The sequence below is a fragment of the Idiotropiscis lumnitzeri genome, chromosome 12, assembly GCF_059441095.1.
Source record: "Idiotropiscis lumnitzeri isolate Australia: NSW breed Sydney's pygmy pipehorse chromosome 12, RoL_Ilum_1.0, whole genome shotgun sequence".
Lineage (NCBI taxonomy): Eukaryota > Metazoa > Chordata > Actinopteri > Syngnathiformes > Syngnathidae > Idiotropiscis > Idiotropiscis lumnitzeri.
Genome location: NC_142402.1, coordinates 15883652 through 15910638, shown reverse-complemented (window position 1 = coordinate 15910638; position 26987 = coordinate 15883652). Strand labels below are relative to the sequence as shown.

Below are 26987 nucleotides of genomic sequence, written 5' to 3'. Positions count from 1 at the left end.
ATGCCATCATCCGCTAAACTCTACCTCTTTCATCCACTCATCCCTTCATTCATTCATCTGCTTGTGTGAAGTGGCTCCTATTTTACCATACACTGGATGAGCAGGCGTGCGGGTGTGTGTGTGTGTGTGTGTGTGTGTGTGTGTGTGTGCGTGTGGGGGGGTGTGTGTGTTTTTTGGTTGTGTGTGTGAACTTCAGTAAGGATTACAGTACAAATATAAAAAAATTTATGGACTTTTATCAGCAAATGTGTCCGTCTACAGATGGCGAGCCGGAATTAACATGCAGCGCACACACACACACATGGTCGTGAATGTGCGCAGACGAAATGAAAGGAAAGCAGAGCAGACCGCGCCAGGAGATGGATGGGTGATTGTGACATGATTTACAATGAGATCATTAACCTTGAGGAGCAGCAGCGGCCTCTGTCAGATGGACACCTCGCTAGAACAACACCTCACACGCACGCGAATACACGCGATATACCGAGCGAACACACACACGGGGGGATGGAAAAGCAAGCAAAGGAAGAGTCAGAGAGTCAGAGCATGTGTCGCAAGCCGGTTGGTCGGCTGCTTTGGACTTTGTGGCAAGTGAATTATTCATGAAATTAAATCACAAGAAGAGCACACTTAAACGTCGTTTTTTTATTAATCCACCCTAATATAAATATTGACTTTGTAAACATTTCAATACAGTCAAGTGAACAATGATTAAAATGTCCCGAAGACCTCTGTAAACTACCACGACAAGCAGTGGTAACAAGGAAGAGAAAGAAAATGTGCCGACGTCATCTGTCACCGAGGCGCGACGTGCTAATGTGACAAAAAGAAACGCATTATTCTTTTCAATTGATTACTTCCAATTTTACAATTCACATATCTCCAATATATTTGGCAATATACAGATATGAATAGAGTAGTGTACAAAAAAACATTCAATTCATGTTAGAAATGTACAGTAGCTTAGTGAACATATTAAAACATTGAGATTGTTGTTGTTAATTTGCTTTGTGTAACTTTAGACAGTAAAAAAAAATGCATTAGAAACAAGTATAAAAAGTAATTTCCGTTTTTTTGTTTCATTTCAGAGAGCACATTATGCCGTAGATATCTATGAGGCTGGATACCATCCTCCTACTACCATTCCAGTGTACCTCGCTACCATTTTTTGCGGGTAATGCACAAAATACATATCCACCTCGGATCTTCGTAGTATAACAACCAAACAAACAAAGCGCCTACCATGATGCGACCTATCACCCGACTGTCCCCCTAACAATTTCATTATTAAATTCCAAATCACACAGCACGAGTAAATCACCTCCGACGGGAAGTCGGAGCAAACAACTTTAAAGTAGTCTAAACTTTGAGCATTACGCAAGACTCGATTCACTATCTAGCCATTCTAATATGCTTGGTCGCATGTCATCAACAATAAGGAGGCATTTCTTAAGGACAGCCTCCACCGAGGGATTCATCCTTGATCGGATCAGACTTATGTCAAAGCCTTTTCCTGGAAGCTGACGTTTATGGTGCTGCCCTGCCAACTAAATGCTGATGAACCCGAGTTCAGAGAGTTCAGTGGGTTTTAATATCACCTACAGGGGAACATTCTCAGTACTCAGTGGGGGGGGGGCGGTTTCGAGCTGCATGGTGAGGCAAATCATCCATTAAAAGCTGCACTGAGAAAGGTACGAGACCAGGTGTACTCAATAGGTGGCTCCGGAGCCATATCTGGCTCGCCAGCGGCTTGTTTGTGGCCCATGAACTGTGACGGGCCTTTCTAAGGTCAGACAAGCTTGGGCGTTTTGATATGTATGCGAGTCACTCTTCACTTTACAGAGCTCAGAGCAAAATCAACCAGCACATTAATTGGGTATGTAAAGCTTGCACGCGTGTAACATAATTAGTTAAAAAAAAATACAATTACAGATATATTAACTCATTTACTGCCATTGACGGCTAAAGGCGTCAAAGATCCATTTTCTTTTTTTTTTTTTTTTTACTCGTCTGGTAGTGAATGAGTTAAGTAAAAGTTGTGATTATTTCAGCAGAATGCAATTTCAATGTGCAAGAGGCCGGTTGTTGATTTCAGCATTTGGCTGCTTACAAGATAACAAGTAGCACAACAAGTGGAGAAATTGTCACAATATAGCTCAATGGGCCACTGTGACACTCGCAAAACCGTAAAATGAAAGCATAGTTTGATTAAAATAAGACAATTAAGCACATATAAGTTATTGCATCAACTTTGCAGATGCCCGCATGATTGCATCGCGCCATCGCATTTTCGATGACTTGACAGTAATAAAAGGCAACCATAGAGAAATGTTTAAGAAAATGTTTTGGACCACCCATTGGTGAGAGCTCCTCCTCCAATAAAGGCTGAAAGTACAATTGTGTAACATCAAAAATACAGATTCCACAGCTTTTTTTTTTTTTTTTTTTTTGTAATTTGAATGAAATAATGTATGTTTTGCATCAATGTGATGAACAATGAGTTGATTTGACACCAAATACATTTGCTGAAAATCTCATCATATTATTTTTCACGGAACAATACAGATGATAAGAGAGCCATCTCTGAGACAATACCAAATTGCGTTAACTGAAATGTGATGGGTTTCCGACTTACAGTGGGAATTTCGCTCCAGTGGCTGCGCAAACATTCCCATTGCAAGCGAGAGTATCGTAGTTTTGTTCAAAGTGACCACTAAAAACTATAATTTCGTAATTTCTACATGAAACCTCCACATTGAACTACAAATAACACTTGTGGCTGCTTAAAAAGTCTGAGAAAGAAAATTAACAAGGACCCTGGTTAATATCACAACAAATTATATCAACTTTTGTTAAGCACACGATATACAGTTGTACACTGGTATGATTGGATGCTTCATACATTCTAAAATTTTCCGCGGATTGTTATTTTGGCCATGAGCTCGCCTTCATTCTTTTTGCAGGAAAAGGCCAATCTCACAATTTATAAGCAACTGAACTGTAGCATTTCAAAGAATAGCTACTTTGTTCCTGTGTGCAGAACAGCATTTATTTATTTTTTTTTTATGAATTTTCCACAGTATCCCTACGATTATATGACCTGAAGTGCCTTAGCCGTCCAAGCTGCTTCTAAAGTGCCCTCACCATTCCCCTAGGTTGCAGTGCTTCGAGTAGACTCTGCTTCAAGTTACCTTGCACTCTCGAAAGCACTGACTGATGCCTCAACATCTGATTGACTTGCTTTTCCTCTCACGGGAGGCCACCCGCATCCACTGCCAGATGAAACATCACCCGCTTGGAGATGAACCTGGATGACAGAAGAGCATGTTAGGCTACGTATTGATGCTTCTTGTTATAAACTTCAGAAAAAAAAAAAAGCTGAGAAAAAAAACAACCCAGCAGGGTTCTAGGACTCACCTCGAAAAGGAGTTATCAAAGATGAGTATGTACTCTCCTGGTTTCCGAACTTTCATTTCCCCTCTTATTGTCTCCTTATGGGAGTTGCAGCGAGTCAGCGGGATTAAGACCTGACGAAGGAGAAGATTAGTTTAAAGGAGACATATGACGCCACTTTTCCGCAGATTAAAACAGTTCCTGGGTGTCTTCATAAAATGTCAGTAAAGTACTCTTACAGCCTTTCTAAACAGCCATGTTTAGAGCAGCTGGCTTTGGGGAAGCTGTCAATGACCCACTTCTCAGCCCCACTGCCCACTCCTGCAGAGTGTGCCAAGGCAAGTTTGCGATTGCAATTTCTGATTGAACTAGACTCAGAACCTTTTTGTTTTTGTGATCAGGCCAAAACCATGCCTAATATAAAAATGCTGCTTGGCGCCATCTTGGTGCCAAGCAACAATGTTAGACAAACTTAATCTAATACAGTGCTTCTCAATTATTTTCTGTTACGCCCCCCCCTAGCAAAAAGAAAACAAATCGCAATTTTTACAACCCTGTTAAAAATGTTGTGTCGTTTAAGGGTTTGTTCACTGCAATTCAAATCGCCAGCTTGTTGCAAAACCAACCTACAGCGTAGAGTTAATATGCGCACAATGGGCAAGGAGAGCGCCAACCGCTGGAGTGGAAGTGCAATTACACTTTATCGTAGTACAGCAAAAAAAAAAAAAACATGTTCCCCAGGGTCACATGCGACCCCCTCAGCATTGGACCGCACCCCCCCCGGGGCCCGGCCAAGAAGAGAAGCACTGGTCCAATCGGAAAAAAAAAATGGTGATGCTGCCATCTTGTGGCATTTAAAAGCAATTACAAATCTTTTTAGATAGGCATTAATTACTAACAAATTTTCTCTTGCCAATCGTGGAGGTTCACTATAGTAGGTCCATTGTTTGCGTGTGCGTGTTTGTGTGTAGCGCATCACCTTGGCTTGCTCCAGTGTCGTCTGTGCACTCTCCCGGAAAACAACGCTGAAGGAAATGCCTTTGGGTTCTGAGGTAAACGTCCAGCAGACAGTAGCACCCGGCCTGCCAGCGCTGATGGGCACGGTGCTGTAACAGCTCGACTTAATGAAGAGCTCCCGCGAGCTGTCGCCAAAGTTGCAGATGTCGTCCACGGCGAAGCCAGACGCCAACCTAAAGCGTGAGATCACAAACGTCACAGTCAAACTGTCGGAATTATCACTACGTGAGACGTCAATGCGCCTCACTTGACCTCGTTTCGGCAATCATCAAAAATGTTCATCTGTTTCACAAGAAGCAGCACTGAGAGAAGACGTCGACTTCTCTGTTAGCCAGCAAGCCATCGACGTGCTAACTGCAATGTACATGTTGTGTTGTAATCATGACCGGTTGACTGCGTTTTATCATTTTTAACGGAGTGTTCAATTTTTACGACAGTTAATAAAAATATTAATTTGGCTACAAGCTAATAGTGTTGCCTAGAATTTGGACCAGTGCAATCAGTTGTGTTACGTTCTACTTTTGGAGAAACATCAACACATATTGAGTGTGGGAGTTATCAAGGTATGATGAAAAGGTTTAGGGGTACAAAGCCCCAAAAATGTACGAACAAGCATGTTTTTAGAAAGTGGGGAAAAAGCTGGAGACCCTAGAAAAAAAAAACTCTTACCCATAGATATTCAAACGCTGAACCTTGGTTTACAGTATCTAAACTTAACCAGACCGTTGTCTGTTTGTTTTTTTGGGTTCCGACAAAGTGAGTTCTTCTCTTTGTACTGTACGTGTCAGGTGATGCATTCAATGCACAAGCGTTCCGCGTTTCACTTAATTTCTCACTTCCGCTTTCGACAACGAACGTGACCCAAAACATAACAAACCACGTGACAGCATGTAAACAGGACTTTATGGTCTTTAAAAAAAAAAAAAAAAAAAGTTTCAAATTTACGTCAGTTCTCCCGACTTGAGCAGGCAGATCTCGGCATCCTGCACGGCGCCACGCTGGTCCTCCGGGTCTTCCGATGGGACGTCTCCTGTGCTGGCACTGCTGCTGCTTCTACATCGGATGAAAAAACAAACAAACCGATTAATAGCCAATAAGGAAGAGAGCTCAAAACTCACAAATTCCTTCTGGATGAATGTATTCAAAAAATGTTGTCGATATAAAAATATTTCTATTGGAATGCCTTCAAACTGCAATCTAAAGGGCACAAATGTTGTTTCAGAAATTCCTATTTGTGACTAAGTGAGCTTCTAAGGTTGTTATTAAGCAGAGAAACACCCGAGCCAGAAGAGTTACGTACATCTGTGCTGCCTCCTGCTGTCCATGCCCAGGCGAGCAGGCGGTGGCAAACGAGTCGCCGTCGGAGACGCCGCTCACTTCCTCCTCTGTGATGATATCAAACATCCCATCCTCCTGCTTGTCGCCTTCATGCGCCCCTGGGGAATAGACACCATATTTAGCATTCTACATACTTGAACATTGTGTCATGTATGACCACAAACAGATTCCTCCTTCACCTAAAACGCTCGTCACGGCTCTCAGAGGCTGCAGCAGACGGCTGAACGCAGAGCCCGGCGTGCTGGCGAAGGCGTCCTCCTGCGGGGGGCGCTCGGCCTCTACACCGCGCTGGTTGCAGCAGTCACGGCAGCAGCGCTCTCTGGTTCCGCCCGGCTGCTGGCTGGCTGCATTGGCCAGGCAATAGTGACAGAAGGGGCGGCCACAAAAACTAGGGGAGAAAAAAGTCACTCAAGTTATTATCCTGTAGGACCATGATTTTTCTTTAATAATGCAGATGGTTTTATTCTAGAGGTAGACATACTTATTAACAAGTACTTTCAAAATAAAATTTCAATTAGCAGCATATGCTAAGGCAATATTTATGTACTGTATTTATACAATAACATTTTATTATTAAAGCACTTTCTTATGACTCCAGCTGTTGTGAAATGCGCTCTTGAAATAAAGTCAAATGCACAAATGAACCTTCCTGTTATGTTACTGGTCGAATTAACATTACTTGACCACATACTTGTTAGACACCTGCAAATATGCACATTTGCTGATTTTTATTTAAAAAGGAAAAAGTGTTGGTTGTGGAAAATGCTAAATCAAACAACAAATGCACAGTAAGTCTGCTGTTAATGCGGTGTCCGTCCGACCTGCAGTTGTGCTTGCGGAGCCACCAGCCAAACGGGGTGTGGCAGCCCAGGCAGTAGTTGACGTCACGCTCCGTCTCCTCATCGCGCAGCTTCTGCTCAAACTCCAGCGCGTCTGTCTTCTGCCACAGAACGTCTTTGTCCCTGCACAGATAAGCCTCAAATCCATAAATACAACACGGCATGACACCATAGGGCAGGCTATGATGATGTTTAATAAAAATCCACTGAAAGCTTCAACGTCGACTGTCTTGGATGTCAGACGATTTAGAATTCGATCGGAATATTCTGGAAAAACAGGCCACGAAAGTCACACAAAATGTTGAGGGTCATCAGACAGATGAGAGAATAGTCCAAATAATAATGTAATAATAATGTAATAATAATGTAATAATAATGTAATAGTAAAGTAATAATGCGGTGAAGTTGCCTGCTAATGTCAATGGCTATTTACGAGCAGCGTTGCCACATATCAATTCTTTTTAAGCTTATTGTAATGTAATGTATGACAGTTCATGCTTTTTCAAAGGCTGTAATTTGACACTGGGAATGGGCTACTTAAAAACAACAGCACATTATAATCTATGAAAAAAATACTAATAATTGATTGACCTTGGATATATATATGCACAATACATGCCATGACAACAAACACAAAAGGTATCTAAAAGGAAAAAAAAGTATTATCTACCAACTGTAAATAGTCACCTTTTACGCAATTATTACATTAATACAATTTAAGTTGGAGAAATACAGATTTCAGTCACATAAAGTGTCTGATCATGAAACCAAAAAGGAGTCCGTGTACCTGATGAGCTCCACCAGCCTTTCTTCCAGGTTGACCTTGGTTCGATAGAGGTCGTCAAGTTCGGCGGCCGTCCTCAGGTCAAAGTTCTGCTTGTCCAGCGTGACGCTCCTTAAAGTGTCCCTCAGCTCCTGACAGGCGCGTTGAGTCGTGTCGAGGTCCTCCTGGCATCTTCGCGCAAAAACACAGGACAATTCGTGACAAGAGAAAAAAAATCTATCATGAGAGATTCCCAAGTGGCCTCCGTGCATTTGTATGTTTGAATTGTGAAATGAAGACAATGCTTGAAGAATAACACAACCTGTGACTGCAAACAAAAAATGTCTTTCAATAAAAATAAGTTGTTGCGTAGCATTAATTGTATCCACAACAGATGCTTTCTCACCTTGACAAATTCTTCCTCAGACTTATTAGCTCGTCCTCTTTCTGCTGAAGGAAATTTTCCGAATGGGCCGTCTGAATGGTTTTCTCGGCGAGGTGCTGCCGGTATCTTTGCACCTCAGCCTAGGAACAGTCACATAAAGTACATGACGCTTCCATGCAGAAAGAGCTATGAACACCCGCTGAGCGATGCAGCCACAATTCTTTCTGCGCAAGAGCAATAATGCTCAGTTTCGATTGATATTGTCACAAAAGTTATTTGGAATTTAATTTATTGCGGTTGCATCAATACAGTTAATAAAAGCTAATGTTTTGAGAGTCTCACAGAGTTAAATATTTACTTTATTCATTTATATCTTGAAAACACCCAATTTCATTCTTGAATACGTATGACTTGAAATTTGTACAAGACTGTCCAGAATAACTGCTATTGTTAAAGAAATCCACATTCTCTCACCTCCAAACGCTTTAGTTTCTTCTCCACCTCGACTGCTTTCTCCTGATCACTCATCATCTGTAATCTCTCATCCATTAACTCTTCGTTGACACTCTGAATGACAACAGAAATTTAATTAAATTACTATTATTATGCTAACAGAGTTGCAAATAGCCTCGAAGCTGAGTTGCAAGTCTGACCTGCAGTTGGCTGCTGTGGCTGATAGCCTGGTTGCTGAGCTTCAAGCGGAGAGCTTCGATCTCCTGGCGGCTCCGCTCCTGCAGCACCTCCGCCTCCTCCTGAACCTTGTTCAGCTCCTCTTGCAGCTTCTGCGTCACGGCCCAAAGGTCATCCTGGTGACGGAGCTTGCCGAGCAGCTGCCGATTCTCCCGGCGGAGCTGCTCTGTGCAAGCATCCAGTCTGGTCGCCTCCTGGGCGGCCTCCTCCTCCAGCGCTTGCTGCCTCTTGGAGAGGGTCTCCCATCGCAGGCGAGCCTCTTCGTTCTCGGCCGTCAGCATGCACACGCGAACTCCGAGCTCTGCGGTTTCAGTGTTGGCCCGGTACAGGGCCTCCCCGGAGTCGCTGTTCTCTAGGCACAGGGCGTCGTAGCGTTGCTTGAGATTGTGCAGCTCCTCCCTGCTGGCCGTCACCTCGGCAGCCAGGCCCGCCCGAGCCAGGGCCTCACAGTCTCGCTCGCGGATCAGCGCCTCCTCCCGCTCGCGAGAACGGAGGATCTCGTCGACGTGCCGCCGGTTGAGCTCCTCCACTTGTCCCTTGAGCTGCTCCGCCAAGACTCGCAGGTCCTCTCGGGATGCCTCGGACACCTCCTGAAAGGCTTGAGCTTTCATTCTCTCCTCCGTCCCAGCCAGGAGCTGAGCCTTGAGCTCCACCACCTCCTCCCTCAGGCGCTGCACCTCCCGAAGGTTGAGCTCCAGTTGAGCCTCGGCAATCACCAGCCTGAACGGAGCCTCTTTGGTCTCAGTTGTTAAATGTTCCTCATGAAGCTTCGGCATTTTCTCATTGCTCTCCGCCGCTCCTTTCTCATCATGTTGGTCTGAGGTCCTGCTCGCCAGCTCCTCAGCACGAGCCTGCAGAAGCCCACATTCAGCCGTCCGGTCTTTGAGCATGACTTCCGTTTGCTGAAATTTCATCAGCAGCTCCGCGTGGCTTTTTTGGGACCCCGTGAGGTTCTCTTCCAGATTTGACGCTTTGGCGTTAAGCAAGTCCAGCTCCTCATGGGCCTCAGCGAGTTGTTTTTTCAACAAGGACTGGACCTCGAGGAGGTCTTTATTTTCCTGATCCACACTCTTCTGATGAGCTTCCACTCGCTGTTTCTCAACAAGAGCCTTCTGGACAAGCTCTTCCAAATGGCGGTTTTCGTCCAAAAGCTTATTCTCGCGGTCTTCCACGCACAGATCGGCAGCTTCCACCCTTCCCTTCAGGTGCTTCTCAGAAGCCCTCAGAGCTGCGAGCTGGTCTAACAAGGCTTCCCTTCCCCGAGTCATCTCGGCAATACTGTCCTCACTCTTTTTGACCGCTTGCAGTAGCGCAGTGTTTATATCCTTAAGTTCGCAGCACTGAGATTTGTAGCTATCAAGATTTCCGGTTTCTTCAGAGGTATCGAGTCTAGAAATCAGGCTTTCTTTCTCCACGGTCAACTCCTCCAGATGTTCCTCCAAATGCTCGATTCTCTCGGAGCTGGCAGAAAGCTCTTTCTCTCTGCTTTTTAAGGTTTTTCGCAATTCCAGCAGTTGAACCTCCAAGGTTTCATTCTGGCTATCCGTATCGGTACATCTGCGCTCTATCTCGTCACGCTCCTCCTGCAGCCTCCGTCTCAGTTCCTCAGCCTGCCGTTCTCTACACTCTAGCGAGGCCTGCAAGCCCTGAAGCTGCGCTCGTAAATTCCCACTTTCCTTCTCTTTCAGCGTCAACGCACCCTGAATGCGACCGACCGCACCCTGGAGCTCCTCCAAGCGCTTGAAGGTCTCGGCACGCTCGTCCTGGCCACGGAATTTGACGTCAGCCAATTTCTCAGTGCAGGTCCGCAACTCCTCCTCCCTCAGTTTGAGCTCCTGAGACACGCGTTCACAATGCCTGGCTCGGTCCTCAGCCTCCCTCTTGGCCTCCAGCCTCTTCTCCTCTGTTGACTTTAGTTTCTCCAGGAGTTCTTGGATCTTCCAGGCGGATTCGCAAAAACTGGTCGTTTGCTTGCCCTTTTCTTTAATGGTCTTGTCCAGCTTGGAGAGAAGCTCCATATTTTTGTTCTCAGTAGCTGCGAGTCTGTCCTGAAGTTCACAGTTTTTTTCTTCCCAACACGTTTGATAGTGGTTACGGACATCCATGCTAGCGGGGACTTCTGAAGGATCCGTCAAAATGGTGGTCTTCTGAGCTGCTAGCAACTGTCCTTTAAGGTTCTCAACGACATCTTTCAGCTCGGCAGACTCTTTGCCTAATTCCTCCACCTGTCCAAGAAGCTCTTGCCGCCTGAGCTCTGACTGACCGAGCTCGATGCGGAGATTTTCTGCAACAGTGCGAAGGGATGGTTCCGCCGGAGCAAGGTCCTCAAGGAGACTCAAGTCGGGAATTGACACCTCCTGTGACTGGATGGTTGATGAAAGAGGTCCTTTAAATCGTATTAAAAAAAAAAAAATACAAATCATATGTAGTGTTTCATACCTGGATCAGACTGTTGACGCTGGAGCAACGACTGGGGGGTCTCCACAAATGTGCTAGTGAGCCAGCCCCTAATGTCCGTCTTCCATGAGACCAAAAGGGAGAAAATTATGTTTTATATGAGTGACTCACGTTGAAATGATTATAGGATAGGAATAGCGAGCTTGCTAAGTGCACGCTGTAGTGGTTGAAATGGATTAAGCACGTAATCATGAGAAAATATTGCGTAACTCAGAATTGACAGCCGCTGATGCCACCAAAGGCATTCAAATTCTTATATAGTGGTTGGTCATGCAACTAAAATTTTGTCATTAGGCACTGTTTTGTTTTTTGTTTTTGTTTTTTAAGCCACGCCCAACAAATGCTCTCATTTCAAATGGCGAAAAACGCTACATCTCCACTACTCCATAATTATCCTTTCTTTCACTTTTTCAGCAATTATCATCAAACATGAAAAGAAATCTTCAAAAATGCACAACAGTTACCTGGCAAAGGCCGGCCAATCAATGTCAAGATCGTAACCACGGGCCGCAACGTCAAATTGGATCTGGTTGAGCTCGTACAGGTGGTTTATGATCTCTGAGGTGATGCTTGGGTCGAGGAAGGGACTCCGGGCGTAATACCAGTCGCTAAGGAAGATAATATTTTGCAGGTAAAGGAGGAGGTGGGGGACTGTCGTCACATAACTAGACGGGAGTCAAAATCGAGTTGCCAATTTTAGGACGGGCGAGTTGCCATTCATGAGCTTCGACATGACTTCAACTTCAACTACATGACTTGACATAAATCATATTGTTTACCATTTGAACATATGAATTGTCAAAATTGTGTTTTTGAGAATGCTCGCTCAATCAAAAGAGAACCAAGGCATAAATGGGGAAGAGGGAGTCGCACTTCCTGGAAAGAAATATGAACAACATATCAACCCGAGCCATAGGGACTACTCACCTTGTGACTTTCTGATTGATGAGACACTGCTGCAATGTGTCAGCAAGTCGCTGGTGAACCAGCGAGTAGCGAATGAAGGCCCTTCCTTTGCCCAGCGAGGTTTTTAACTGAAAACACAGCCATACGCAAGTAACCAAAACAAATTGTTTACATGCCCAATTCTGGCAACTGATGACAAAATGACAACGTGTCCATAATCCAAATTAACTAATCCAATGAACTCTAATCTAAAGGAACCCTGTGTAAATTCCCGGACAACAGAATCCGAAGACAGGGTGTAAAAAATGGGTGTTTGGCACACCGAGCTGTAATCTGCCGTATCCGTCCGGCTACAAGATGATCTCTCCGATGCGTTAGTTAATAGAGCGATTTATGAGAGCGAGAGTTTTAAAAACGTCTAAAAACGTTTTTTTCCGCAATTATATTCAATTACAACCTGTTCATTTTTATCGTGAACCTTTCTTCAATGATTGACAGGGTTCTACTGTCTGACAGTGAGGCGATCTTAGTTTGTTAATGTTACAGAGCAAAACAATCTTCACATAAATTGCACATAAACAAGTCATAAAATCAATCAAATATGTTTACAACTACAACAGTGAACCTTACCACTGAGAATTCCGAGGAACAAACGGAGGAAGTAAGAGTAGACGCTGGTGAAAGAAGGCGAGTGAATCAGTCCAGAGTGACTGACCAAAGGATTAGTTACATGATAATACGCTCGGTGTATTTGTGTCTATGCTTGCCTCACACGACATACCGCGTCTCAGGTGTGTCTGCGTGCGTGTGCATGTGTGTGTGTGTGCGCGTGTTGCAAAGCAGGATTACCTCAGGGATGGACTTTACAAAACGGATGCCATCATTAGCACCCTTGATCTTAATCAGGCAGTCGCAGAAGTAATCCCAGTAGTCTTTTCTCTGGCCGAGAAAGGTTGATTTCTCCTTCAGGTCAAACTGAAAAACACGGAGCTATTTGATGCCCAATTAACAGCACCAAGAACACATGGATTTATTTTGACAATTTAAAACTGTTCCCAGTTGTCTTGGACATGCTTCTGCAGCACATATCTAACGTCTCTTAAATTAACCTGTATAGCGGGCGTGGTCCTGTCTCATGCAAATGAGTCGCTGCTCGCCCCGCCCCCTCGACAGCAAGTACTGTTTTTCTAACGCTCACAACAAGGTGGCAGAGCAAGTCTAAAAAAGTTGGGTGCGAACAGCAAAATGTATGTGGGCCCCCATAAAGACAGTGATAGCATGGATTGCATTTTCGCCACAGGGGCGGATCATTTATGTAGCCTATCCGGGAATATGGCAAATGGCGCAGACAAATCGGCAAACACAAATAGTTCCCCTGCCACCATCAAGTTGACAACTTCACTGAACAATCTAATCGAGTATTCTCTGCAGGGTAGGGACTGCAGAGACTCCACAATTTGTATAGAACTGATTAAAATGTAAATTTGGAATATGTTGACAAATGCATTCATTTGATTATTACGCCCATTCTTAGATTATATCAATTTTATCAGGCATTGCACCTGCAGCAGGTACTCCAGTTTGTGGAAGAATTTGCGCAGGTTGGTGCTGTCGTCCGTCACGGGCTCAGCATAGTCTTTGTGCTCTTGACTCAGCTGAAACACTGCATCTATTATAAAAAAAATAATAATTAAAAATTAAAACAACACACATCCAACATCAAATCATGGTTCACTTTTTGGGGCTTAATTGTCTCCCAGATTTTGAAATCTGATCATTTTCAGATTTTTCACTATATCACCGGATTTTCCAGTGATTCATTTTTCTACTTGAACTAACATTGGAGCAGACTTCATATATGTACCACACATGCATATTTTGAATTGGTATTATACATGAGGCTTTATTTTATATATTGTACAAATAAAATCAAACTATGATCGATGCTTTGTGATTTCCGTCCCCTTGACATGGCCACCAACATAAAAAGCTTAATGACAGATTTAATTTGGACACTTTTGGTCCTGCGGGGTTCTTTGGCTCGAGCGGGGATTCGAAATCCAAACCTTCGAATCTATTGCACACTGCAGACTGCAACCACAATAATAAATATACCATCATCGCAAACTGGTAAATATGGTGTTGTGTATCTTTATCACCATGGAGATCTCTGATGATCCTATGCAGCTGATTTTGGCCAACTGAGGAGCCTGAAGAGGACATTGTGGACCAATTCTGCAAGAGACATTTCAAAAAGAGACGTTGTTACTCCAAACAACACAAAACAACATAATGCTCTTTCTTTTTGTAACCTGAAAGACAATACAGTGTGTCAAACAGAGCAGCTACTGTGGGATAAGTAACGTTCTTTTCAGCACAGTCCTCCAACTGATTTTGCAACACGAGAGACAACGCAGGCCACGGAAACGGCACTTTTTTTAAACAGTAGCCAAACTGTTAGGTCAATGTTTTTATGTCATTTATGAGCCTCTTTAAACGTGACATCGACGCGTCAGAAGAGACGTCTCAATGCTATTTATAGCACAGACACCTGCTATTGCCTCCCCACTTCCGGGTCCCGAAAATGTTCATATCGTCAAACTGGCAGTCACAGTGATGATTAAAAAAACAAAGAAAAAATACCGCAGCTCGTAAACCGTAACAAAATCAAACTTACTTGTCGTGAAGTCCGGAGTAACCACTGCACAGTTATCTGACGGAATCGTGCTCTGGTTGGGGCGGGTATGAATGCATGATTGACAGGTATTTCTGACCAATCGGGGTGACCGCGGGTCTCACACTACTTCAAGTTTGGTTGAGAGGCATGGGTAGGGGGGAAAAGCGACCAAAATGAATGTTTATGAAATTAAAAAATAAATCAAACGAAAATAAACAGGTATGGGTTATTACTTTTTTTTCTTTAAAAGGGGAGAAAATGTGACCAAAATATATTCAAACATAAATGCGTACTGTTGTAATATTTGAACTGGGACTTCACAAATTCCAATATATTCATTTGATGTGTATACTTTTTTATAAAATCTTTAAAATTAAAAAAAAATGAATCACATTTTTTTTTAAATGTCTGTTTACTATTGTTCTTTTTTTTACAGTTTTATTTGTAATTGGCACACGCAAGAAAATCACAGTTTTGATGGTGTTTATTATTGAAGCATAGCATTTATTTGATGACAAAAGTTTATACAGACCTTTTCTTTTAAAAAAAAACTGGAGGTGGAGGTTCTCAGTGGGTGTGGATGATATGAAATTGATGTTCACAGCTTTGCGGGTCATTATTAGGGAAACGTAACCAAGACTGTGGTGTGTGCAGTAATATTTGTGCAGGTAGAGTATTTTCTACATTATCTTGTCATTTAATGAGGGATAATTTTGTAAAACTTTTTAAACCTTTTAAATATGGTATTGGTGTTAATTGCCGGATGTTAGTGTTTTTTGTTGTTGTTAAACATGAACACTATTTAAAAAGGACGTTTTGCTCTTCATTGACTCATTGAGAATGATGCTATTGACTAATAGTTGTTTACAAACACAGTTTTGTCAAATGTCAGAATACTTTTGAATGCCCCAAAAAGGAGGCCCTTTGAATACAATTCCGTAAGGGTAACTGCAGTGTTTTGGTGAAAAGTTGAAAGCTAAAGCTGAAAGTCAACATTTTAACACATACACACACTCACCCGCACGCTCACGCACGCACACACAGACTTCCTTTTTTCCATTTGGTTTCAGTTATCATTCAGACAAACCCAATAACTGAACATGAGACAGTTTAGGCTTTGCTTTTTTTTTTTTTTTTTTTTTTTTTTTAAGTGTATCACGGTTTCGGAGTGATGAGGCCTACCTTTATCGACTTCAGGCTGTTTGTTTCATTCGATTTTCATCTGAAGGTGCATTAGCGACTGCGAGTGCATATTTTAATCGTAATGGTATGCAGACACTGTCCAAATACTTTTGGTCCTGACTTGATGTCATCTTCTCCCCACAGTTAAAATGGCTGCAGCCGAGGAAGTCACCACTATCACAGCAACACCAGTGCCGACCTATAACTGGTCATATGATTATTCCTATGATGATTTGGATAGTTATGATGAGGACTACCAAGATGAAATATGTAACGCAAGCAGCCTGTCGCACTTCAGCAAAATCTCCAGTCCTCTCTTCTTCTCCGTGGTGTCTGTGCTCAGTCTGCTGGGCAACATCCTAGTCGTGGCCATTGTACTCAAGTACGAAAATGTCAAAAGCCTCACCAATGCCCTCATCTTCAACCTGGCCGTGTCAGACCTCCTTTTTGCGACAGCGCTGCCATTTTGGGCCTACTACTACGCCTGGGGGTGGGCTTTGGGGGAGACTGCGTGTAAGGTGGTGAGCTTCGTGTTCAACGTGGGATTCTACAGCAGCGGCCTGCTCCTCATTGCCATGACGGCCCAGCGCCACGCCGCCGTGCTTAACCCCTTGTCCGGGCTTGTATCGGCGGCAGGCGTTTACAGCCTAATGGCGTCCATGCTCATCTGGGCCACCAGCATCCTGGTAGCCGTCCCGGCTTTAGTCCTCACTGCGGTCGTGGAGCAGAGTGGCGAGAGTCACTGCGAATATGCCGATTCCACCAGCAGCTTGTGGGGAATCTACCAGCAGAATGTCCTATTTGTCCTCATCTCAGGCGTGTTCCTCTTCTGCTACTCTCAGATCCTATGCAGGCTACTTCGGCCTTCGGCGAGGAGACGCAAGAACAAAACCTTGAAGCTGATTTTCACTCTCATGCTGCTCTTTTTCGTGGGCTGGGCTCCGTATAATGTCACAGTCTTTCTTAAATCTTTACGCTTCTGGTCCCACGCACCTGTGGACTCTGAGACCCTGGCCAAGCGCTGCGCCGGCCACAACATTCTTGACTTCGCCTTTCATGTCAGCAGGCTCTTGGCCTTCTCGCACTGCTGCCTCAATCCTGTCTTCTATGTGTTAGTGGGATCCAAGTTCAAACGCCATTTGAAGAGGATGATCGGGTGCTGGCGTCACGACGACGGCGCAGACGGGCGACGTGGCCGAGAGGTGATCACATCACTGTCTAGTGGGGATGGCCTCTGTGTGTAGCTCAGCAATATTTTCAACACACTGCACCCCTAACAAATATCAGGCTATCGCAAGACCTATGAAAACACAATATAGTGAATCTTCGCTATTACGAGTGGACTGGCGCTAAAAATCATCATTTTTTATACAAATGCACAAAAATGTCTTTCTAATTACTGATTTTTACTTAGGATTGCTCCTGCTTGTGATATAAATGTGTTGAGCAAGGCTGTGGATGGTATTTCATGAAAACATGACTGGTCGATATAATAAACAAGTTCGACTCAGCATGTGGTTTGCTTTCTATGGAGTGAAAATAATGCATTTAATTGGCAACGTAAGACGGCTGCTCCCTAGTGTAAGTTCGTATAAATGACCAACAGAGGGCGCTGTTCTATTAATATTATTTGGCCCTGAAACAACAAGCCTCCGTACCATGTTTACTCTGCTATAGAATATTTCACACGTTTCTGCAGACAGCCAGGTTACATATTATCCATGAGTTGAGTCCTTCCACACAGTCAGGAGAAGCTGCTACAAAGTGTTATATGTAATGAATAAAATCAAAAGTAAAATAGAATCACTGAAACACCCTGGCAAAATATTTTCCTTCCAACCATTACAATGTAATTTTGAGGATTGTCTAAAACTTGTGAGGTTCCCTTAAATTAAGCACATTAATATTTTAACATTCTTATTATATTTGTTACCTGAATATATATTTTTAGAACCTAAGAACCACGGATAACTTTATGAGGCACCTCTGTAAGGAGGCTGCTGCTGAGAACTCCTATAAACTGGAGTGCTGGCCATAAGTTTGTTAGTCAGAGTAACTCCCACCTCCCCAGCTATTCTTTGAAATCTGAAGTAAAAATGTATGTGCAGAGCTGGGATGTCTGAAAATGACATTATCATGGCTGTATGTAACACTAGACGCAGCTGACAGGTTTGCATATGCATACTGAGGAGCGATGACGTTCATGTTTGTATTAGCTTTTCCCCCCCTTTTTTTTTAAACCGTATGTATGTATGTATATATTTATGTATACATGTATGTGCCTTATTATGTTTATTATCTTATTATTTATTACCTTATTATCAACCAGGAACTCAATCAATCAATTAAAAAAAATTTTTGTAGAGCACTTTTTATTAATGACAATGCAACGAGCTCTAACAAAGTTTTCATAACGCATAGTGTCACTTCTTTCTGGCTGACGTCATTGCACTACACCTGATACTTATTCATATTTAAATAATCATCCTAACCAATAAGCGACTCGCGCACTGGTCGCCTGGCAACAGCTCCTCCAATAAAATTGGTGTTTGGCTCGGGGCTATCTGTCTCGAGACTTGAAAAACATTGAATGTGTTCGGTTTATCTTTGCTCAGTTCGCTCCTCCTTTAAGAGTAACATTTTTTTGTCTTGACAGTTTAACGAACAAATGCGGCTTTGACCGTTGTTGTTTAGTATAAGTTGAGTTAGCGCGTTGTTCCAATTGTTGACCCATTTTACGCCGCCGGAGCGGTAAGTGCGTTTTGTGTGCTCTAGTTTTGCTAAAAATGTATAAGAAAACTATAATTTTGTTATGGTGTTTTTATTCCGTATTTGTTTTCAGGTGGGTTAGTTTTACATTGACTTGCGTTTACTCACTATTCAGGAGTTCGCCATAACCTTGGGCTTGTCACACCGAGCACATGATGTTGTGAAAATATGCCAGGATTCCACAAGTCCTTCGCTTTGCGTCGGATAACTTAAATAATTCAGATGACTTGCACATTTTATGTCTTCAGTGTTGTTTGGTGTCAGGTAAATTTGCAAATTCATTGTGAAAGTCGAAGCTTGGCCGACGTCAGCGTTTTCCCCAGGTGAGGCTCTCGTGCGTTGCGTTTGGGTGTTCCCCGGCTGTTTGCTGGAGATAACTAAACTGAGTATAGTTTTTTTACTTCGCCCTTGAAACATTACTCTAGTGTTGTCAAATATAAATTCGTCAATTAAAAAAAGACGCGGAAACAGTTGTTTAATTTATAAAAGGTCTTCGACGGCAACCGCGTGATGGGTAGTTATGCTTTTTCCCATTGTTCCTTAATGCGTCGCGTTGGACTGCATGTGAGTACAGGTTTAGGAGTAAAACTGAGGGAATAAACATCTGGTATAACGTGTTTTAAGGCATCCTAATATTACTGCACTGCTCAAGGGAAAGTATGGGAAAAAATACAGAAAACATTGAATATTTTCTTACTCTGGTGGCATTGTAGATTAGTGCATATGAAAGCATGTATATTAGATTCATAAGTGTGAATGCTCATGTACTTGTGCCCTGTGATTGATGGCGACCAGTCTAGGGTTTATCCTACCCCCTCAACCAAAGTCAACAAATTTCCATCTGATCAGTGACCCAAATGAGGATACGGGTTATTGAAAACTGATGGATGGTTTTCCTTACTGCCCAACCCCTCTAATGTTTTCTGTTTATCCGCTGCCTTATGTCTGTTTTTTTTTTTTTAATTTCATTTCAGTTGTTCCTTTAAAACCCCAATCCCACCCTGTCTGGTGCACATCTGCCGTTTAAGCTGGCGTGGGCAATATTTCTGTGCAGATTATCCATTGCCGCTCCATCTCACAGCCTCATGCTACTTTGCAGAGCGTCCAGCTGGAGCTTGTGATCCACCGGCTGACTGCTAATCCACTGTCTGATAATTTGTGACCTGGCATCCTTGTGTCCTCATGCATGGGTGATATGGGAGAGTGGTGGGCAACCATGCCAGGAGACACCTCTATGGGTAATTTTCTTCTTCTGAACCCTTTTTTTTTTGGGTGACCCAGATTTATGCTCTCAATTTAGAGCAGCAGCCTATTTCATACTCCAAATTTAATGCTGTCTTGGGATTTCTTTCATTAGGAACCTATGAGATCTCCAGCATATCACATGTGACGATGTCCCCGTCAAGGCAGAACAACTTTGTGTCACTGCAGCCTTTGTCCAGGAACTCCTACAATATGCTTACTGTCTTTTGCACAGATGACAACATCCCACAATGTGTCTCCTACATCAATCAGGTACGACTACGAGAGCTATTGTAGTTGTAGTTTGCAGTGGTGTTCTTTAAAACGGCACTGCTTCAAACTGGGAGCTGTTACTAATGAAAATGGATAGATTCATTTACTCAAGTCTTATTCCATGAATGCAATATTAATAAGAATACATTTAGACTAGTGAGAGCAAGAGTATGATACGGTTCAGTTGTACACAGCTGCAAAACAATGTTGATAATACACATTGTCTATGTAAAGACGCGTATTAGTCCTCTTTAAATGCCTAATAATGTGGCTGGTGAGTTTATGTTTCAATATGACTGATATGCCTCCACTCACAGGAGCTCTCCGCCCTGGCTCTCTCCTCATGCATGGAGGTAAGCTCCGCAGGATGCACCAGCCTGAACGCGGTGCCGGCTTTGAATGCTGTTTTCGAGATGCTGCAGATCCACAGGCGCACTATGGCCACTTTAGAGGAGCTTGAGAGAGAGCAACTCAAAAACTCCAGCACTTTGGATCACATGCAGATGAGCAATTCAAGACTTAGGGCAAGTGTGACAGTATAGACCCCTCTGGTTCTCTGTTTCTATTTAAAGCATATTACACCACAATTCCAGGAATCAGTCAAGGGATAATTGTCATGTGTTTCTCCAGGATCAGCTTGAACTGTCCATCCGGGAGAAATCGGGTTTACATGAGACCGAAAGGCAGCTCCAACTCAAAATCAAGACTCTGCAAAGATGCCTGAAATCGGAGAAAGATGAGGTCGATGACCCGCTGCATTTTTATAGGTCACATTGTAATACTGATAAATGTTGTAACTACAGGTTCAGAAACTCCAAAGTATAGTTGCCAGCCGCGCGTCGCAATACAGCCATGACGCCAAGAGGAAAGAGAGAGAGTTGGTGAAGCTCAAGGAACGTCTCAGTCAGCTACTTGTGGACAGAAGAGATAAAAAACTGGGTGACTACATTACTCTTCGTATGTTGTGTTTAAGTACATGTCTATCATAACAGGACATAATTTTTTGACACCATGGGGAGATCAAAAGCTGCCTCTTGGATGCATTCTGCTCTTAACTGGAATTTTCTTTTTTTTTTTTTTTGTCCCAATTAGCTATTGACGTGCTAAATTGCCTAGGACGAGCAGACGGCAAAAGGAGCCACTGGAAGACCGCCAAAGTCACAGCCAGGTATGGGGAGGAACTATCGTCTCACATTTTTGACTGAATCTGAAGAATCTGTCATATCATTGGGATGTGCATTTTCAGCCACGAAGGGCAGATGTACAAGTCCATGTTGCGGGACTACGAGGCCAGCCAGCAGTCGCTGATGCTGGAGAATGCGGAGCTGAAGAAAGTCCTTCAGCAGATGAAAAAGGAAATGGTACACATGCTGAGTCCACGGCAAGCGCCGTGCAGAGGAGCAGGCGTCGATGAAAACCGGGAGACGGTAAATGTGGCTCAAAACACTTTACTGAAATGGTATAGTATAAGATCTCCGCTGATTTTTATGTTAGACAGACATCTGAGATGATGAGGGGTGGGGGGGGAAGCAGAAAAAAAAAATCAAGCTTGTCGGTTGTAGTACTAAAACTGACCTGTGAGGGGCACAATGCCATCGACAAACCAGTGGCAAAATAATCTCTAAAGAAATGGAAGAAGTCATGTTGTTATCTTATCAGGTAAAAACACTGCTTTTTTTTTTTTTTGTGCAGTTTGATTCGGATGGGGAGGAGAAGACGGGCAACTCCAGCAGGGAACTACTGGACCGTTCTTGTGACCCAGCGAGGGAGCAGCTCACCAACAGCATTCGCCAGCAATGGAGGAAAGTGAGGAGCCACATGGAGAAGTTGGACCACCAAGGTTTGCAAAACTTTGGATAATGTTCTTTCCTTTCCTCCAAGTATAAAAATAAGTTAATCATTGAGCAGTGAAATGACTCAGCCTTCCACAAAAAGCATTTTTATAAAGTTGTTTTATAATTGCTGGAATTAGTAATCAAATGATTTGTGCTATTGCTATTTTATTAACTGGATTGCTCATTGTAAATAGCTGACAGCTTAATCCGTATGTCTCGCTAAATTCAAGTTGTGGTTACCATATGTGGTCACATCACACATTTAAAAATAAATAAAAGACTTTGGCAAGTACATTGTAATATAAATCATCGTTTGATGTTTTTACCCCCGCCAAGTTCAAAATCAAGCGGAGTCCAATAAGGGGGTGATCCCGAGAGAAACCCACGAGGACGAGATGGAGAGGATGAGGCGCGAAGTGCAGCAGTGCAAGGACTTCATTCACACGCAGCAGCAACTCCTCCAGGTCTGTTTTGTTCAAAAAGACTGTAAGAAGGAAAAACGCAAACATTGTCAATTATAATAAAAATGTGTTGCAGCAACAACTGAACACATCATTCGACGATGAGACGGCCGAGCTCCTCAGTGGCTGCTACACCCTGGAGGAGAAGGAACGGCTCAAGGAAGAGTGGAGGCTCTTCGAGGAGCAGAAAAGGAACTTTGAGAGGGAGCGAAAGTACTTTACCGAGGCCGCCATCCGCCTCGGCCGAGATGTATGTCAAATGCTTTGCTTTTAATCTTTTATTTTTTTTGAAAGTCTTATTTCAGACATACGGTCAAGCTTATAATTGCCGTTGCATTGCTCCTGCAGAAAAAGGATTTTGAGGAGGACCGTGCCTCATGGCTGAAAAGTCAGTTCTTGAACATGACGCCCTTCGCCAACCGTAGTAGATGCTCCTCGACTGATGGATATAGTGCCTTGTCGACCAGTAAGTGTCCAACCCCGCGTCCCCTTTTGTTTTTTTTTGTTTTTTTTAAGGCAAATGCAGGTGATGGCTATCAATAGCCTCTTTTACTCAGAAATCTTGAGTGGTCGCATCACAGCCAAAACAGGAAAAAAATGCATTTTCTATCTATCATTATTGATTCTAAATAGTTTTTTATTGCATTTTTATTTATTCATTTCGTTTTTAATGGGGGCGGCACGGTGGTCGACTGTTTAGCACGATGGCCTCACGGTGCGAGACAGCATCGGGCGTGGGTTCGATCCCAGCTAGGGCCATCTTGTGTGGAGTTTGCATGTTCTCCCCGTGCTTACGTGGGTTTCCTCCGGGTACTCCGGTTTCCTCCCACATTCCAAAAACATGCATGGCAGGCCGATTGAACACTGTAAATTGCCCCTAGGTATGAGTGTGAGTGTGGATGGTTGTTCGTCTCTGTGTGCCCTGCAATTGGCTAGCAACCAGTTCAGGGTGTCCCCCGCCTACTGCCCAAAGATAGCTGGGATAGGCTCCAGCACCCCCCGTGACCCTAGTGAGGAGAAGCGATACAGAAGATGGATGAGTGGATAGTTTTTAATATATTTTTTTTAAGAACATGCATAATCGTTGGTGTTGATTCCAAATGATTTACTGCGCTACTTTTAGGAAGTGAGCCAGAGACGAGGGTGTCTTCCGCGAAAACCCAGCTCTCCAAATCCCCAAACTACACAATGTTCTCCACTCCTAAGCCTACTCTTGCTCAAAGCACCACAGTGCCATCCACTGCCAAACTTTACCGGACACTCCGCCTCATTCCAGGCTCCAGGTACACTGTCATTTATCAACAGCAGGACTACACTCCAATTATGTTTCATGCCAAGAGAAGAAAAATCTAAAAAAATACCCGCAGGAATGCAAAACAATTTCAATGTGCACTAATAATCCTTGCGACACTGTTTCAGTTCCTCTGGGTGTTCAAATCGAGGACGCCGACAGGAGGCCAGCAGCACTACTGATGATGACAGAGACTCGCGAGTCATGGCCAAAAACGGAGTCTATAGCGGAGACCAGAGTATCTTGTCTCTCTGGGATGATGAGAACAGCCTCACTTAAAAGACCCACTCAGTCCACGTTGCCTCCTTCCTTCCAGTGTGGCTGATGAACTCTTTATTGTTTTATTTTTTTTTTTTGAACATGCTCACAAATCAGTGGCCAAATGAACAAGCAAGCACTTTAAAGAAAAAAATCAGCGCTGAATGGGACAAGTCAAAGAATATTACCAAGTACTGGCATGACATTTTTTTTCTTTTGAAATTGAAGGTCTGTTTCACTTAAATGTTTACAAAGTTAATATGACGAACAATCAGTTAATTTAATTAGTGTACATTTAATTGTTTATCTGTTGTTTTACGAGTAAATAAACTAATTTTGTTTAAAAGAGACAGCTATTTTTTTTTTTAATTGGGGAAGATGGGATTTTGTTAGTTGATGGCCTATTGGCAATTTTTATAGCGCAGGATGGCTGCACGGAATTTTGGTCCCAGCACATCCCTGGTTACAATTGAACCCTCCCTTCTCATTAAATGGACTATTGCATCTTTTCACTGCCTGTGTGCAGAGTTGGTTCAGGAAAACAAAGTTGTTAAAGGTATTGAGGAAAATGAAGAGCAGTGTAGTCGATGAAGAAAGAAGACCGTTTGCATCAAAACTACCAAATATCTCATTCTTTTTTGCTGAATGTGCGTAACCGACAGCACCAAGAGCCAGACGGTGCTGCTAGCAGAAGTAGAGCGTGAAATGGTAAACCATATTAAAAGTTGATCTCTTGTTAGCTAATCCTCAAGATGGATATCTTTTATTTTTTTCATCCCGCACACACGAAAACTGAATGTTTATTTTTTTTTTTAAGTGTGACTTCTAACTTAACATTGGGTTTCATCTGTCCACAAAATACGGACGACTGAAATGGTGAATTTCAAGAATTCAGTACTACATTGTCTTCATTCCTGCAAATTTTTAGCAATTCTCTTCAAACATACAGAATCGATTTGAGACAAATCTTAGAATTTGCTTTAGTTTTTAACATTATTTTGCTTGTTTCTAGCACCCCAGTGTCCACAATGCGTAATGCAGCCCCCAGCCCAAACGGGAAGTTGTCATCGCATCGTTCCGTTCGCCTCCTGCATCCGGAGCCCAGCCAGAAACGAAGCCTCGCAGCCCCCCACTACTAGCCGAGTAAGGACAGCGACAATGTCGAGTTCCAACAACCTCGTTGCCATGAAAAAGGCCGTACAGCAGCTGCGCTTCGAGGCCAGCATAAACAGAGTGAAGGTAACGTGCGAATTTGATTGTTTTCCGGGCCGGGTGTCTCGACCGTTACCTTTCCTGTGCTAGCATTAGCAATAGCCTCTCACAAGTTAGCCAGCCATTAGTCAACCGGCAACACAGACTGGGGCGTTGCGTTTGACAAAGAAGGGGAAGTTTTGGCTTTAACTCATGTACTGTTAACTTACAAATATTTATTCGAATATACATCTTCTTGAGATTTCGTTGATTTGTATTCATTATCTGGTGTTTGAATGCAACTTGTGAGAATTACCTTGAAAAGAAGTGACTCCGAAGCGAATTCGTTGCAGAAATCCAATTTGAATTTAGTCGTCACTGTTGGTAGCCGAGTGCGATTTTAATTACCCAAAGAAATTAAAAATAACACCCCCTCCCCAAAAAAAAAAAAAAATCTTAAAATGTTATGCTAGTAGGAATTCTTCAGAAGGTCCGAGGTGGGTGAGTGAAGCTTCATGAAGCATTAAGGTTTTCCTTCAAATTTCGCAGAAACAAATTGGGACATTTTTAACTTCGGTGAAAGCAATATTAGGAACATCTAGTGGAAGAGTTAAGTCAACGCAGCCCATGTCATTCAAGAGTGAAACACTCGCTCCCCATCTTTCAGCCATGAAAGTAAAGAGAAACATGTGATTTTCACGTTTAATTCATCCAGTTACCACTCTCGTTACTGAAAACATGGACACTTGGGCGCAATACATTAAATGCATATGTATTTTTTTTGAGTGTTTTATTCATTTTTAAATATTTTTAGTCTAGCTCAGATCATACATTTCCTTTCGGGTGATTATTTGTTTCAAGAATTGGATGGTGGGTCGGATCACGTGCACTTTGTGCCTGTACGTTCCTGGTGCCATGCACTAAATGGCACAGTTTGAGGCTCCAAAGACAAGATTATTGAATTTGTGTTTTGCTCCCAAGGTGTCCCAAGCAGCTGCGGACCTCCAGCAGTTCTGCATGCAGAATGCCTTGCAAGACCCCCTGCTTACCGGCGTGTCGTCCAGCACCAACCCGTTCAGGCCGCAGAAGGTCTGCTCTTTCTTGTGAACCCGCCTCGCTCATTTGGTGAGTATACACCTTGGCCCGCATCACCGTGTCATTTCAGATCTCATATCTAATCTAATCTTCGGATTCCTTTGCAGGCCTTCATTTTGATGCTACAGGGAAACGTGGACCTCAACACTGCCCCTCATGCCAAGCCATTAAAACTGCCACGAGGGAAAGGGGGGGGGGTACAACGCTGGGGGGGGTCTCTTGAGTGTATTATACATTGGAACCATGTCAGAGAAGACAACCATCTATTTTCAGCCACAGTAGAAGACGATGAAAGGAAGCAGTTTTATTTTTAATGGCACAGTGTGGATTTTTAATTAACTGTGCCTTTTCTATTCTATTTTAGTCATCACTCTTCTGGACTTTTTTGTATTTAATGAATAAAAACATTATTTGTTACTCCAAACCAGTGTTTACTTTTTGTGTGTTCCAGCCAGATACAATTTTAATATATTTTTACCCTCATGGAGCGGAATAGTAAATAAATAAATAGTCACTATATATGTCTCACTACAGTGTCATTCAAAATGTGGAGTACCAGGTAAGTGAAGGAAAAAAAGAATACATGTGAATAAATATCACATTTGTATATGCACACTTTTCCTAGTCCATAATAAAGTAGCATAATTAATTCCAGTATTAATTATACAGTGTTGTTACCCAAATCCAACAATGTAGATAATATCTTTATACATTTTTTTTTTAATTTCCTTATATCCCAGTAATGGGAGTAAATTAAAGACTTCGTAAATGCGTCTATGAGTCAAGTCAAGTCAATTTTATTTGTATAGCCCTTAATCACAGACAGTCTCAAAGGGCTTTACATACATGACGGCAGAATCACGTGATGTGGCACATCTCGCGCTAACAGCTTACCGACATCCACTTTTTTTTAAGACAACCTTCC

The 26987-nt window shown here is 43.0% G+C and overlaps 4 protein-coding genes across 5 annotated transcripts; 3 read left to right on the top strand and 1 right to left on the bottom strand.

Moving 5' to 3' along the window:
- Positions 1–625: 625 nt before the first annotated feature.
- Positions 626–14577, bottom strand: fyco1b (FYVE and coiled-coil domain autophagy adaptor 1b). Its single transcript, XM_088311933.1, has 18 exons — positions 14466–14577; positions 13948–14023; positions 13351–13457; positions 12638–12763; positions 11810–11916; positions 11347–11490; positions 10865–10943; positions 8389–10788; positions 8210–8302; positions 7757–7875; positions 7375–7542; positions 6570–6710; positions 5928–6136; positions 5711–5846; positions 5356–5463; positions 4373–4583; positions 3418–3527; positions 626–3307 (listed from the first exon to the last, which is right to left on the bottom strand). Exons 2-18 carry the CDS (start codon positions 14009–14011, stop codon positions 3250–3252), a joined length of 4380 nt encoding a protein of 1459 aa, XP_088168059.1. The 5' UTR covers positions 14012–14023; positions 14466–14577; the 3' UTR covers positions 626–3249.
- A 523-nt stretch (positions 14578–15100) lies between these two features.
- On the top strand, positions 15101–16891 carry LOC148326160 (chemokine XC receptor 1). Its single transcript, XM_088311942.1, has 2 exons — positions 15101–15133; positions 15792–16891. The coding sequence occupies exon 2, from the start codon at positions 15797–15799 to the stop codon at positions 16889–16891; it is 1095 nt and encodes a 364-aa protein (XP_088168068.1). The 5' UTR covers positions 15101–15133; positions 15792–15796.
- Positions 16892–18185: 1294 nt separating this feature from the next.
- ssx2ipa (synovial sarcoma, X breakpoint 2 interacting protein a) lies at positions 18186–24122 on the top strand. Of its 2 annotated transcripts, none has more exons than XM_088311939.1 (14): positions 18186–18398; positions 19516–19654; positions 19774–19931; positions 20249–20455; positions 20562–20672; positions 20735–20870; positions 21024–21099; positions 21178–21358; positions 21624–21771; positions 22103–22230; positions 22304–22477; positions 22576–22693; positions 23351–23510; positions 23647–24122. In XM_088311939.1, the coding sequence occupies exons 2-14, from the start codon at positions 19603–19605 to the stop codon at positions 23795–23797; spliced, it is 1800 nt and encodes a 599-aa protein (XP_088168065.1). In that variant the 5' UTR covers positions 18186–18398; positions 19516–19602; the 3' UTR covers positions 23798–24122. The 2 variants fall into 2 exon arrangements, with proteins under 2 accessions (XP_088168065.1, XP_088168066.1); XM_088311940.1 differs by having other exon boundaries at positions 19471–19654.
- A 718-nt stretch (positions 24123–24840) lies between these two features.
- LOC148326158 (guanine nucleotide-binding protein G(I)/G(S)/G(O) subunit gamma-5-like) lies at positions 24841–26257 on the top strand. Its single transcript, XM_088311943.1, has 3 exons — positions 24841–25015; positions 25949–26092; positions 26170–26257. The coding sequence occupies exons 1-2, from the start codon at positions 24935–24937 to the stop codon at positions 26072–26074; spliced, it is 207 nt and encodes a 68-aa protein (XP_088168069.1). The 5' UTR covers positions 24841–24934; the 3' UTR covers positions 26075–26092; positions 26170–26257.
- Positions 26258–26987: the final 730 nt, after the last annotated feature.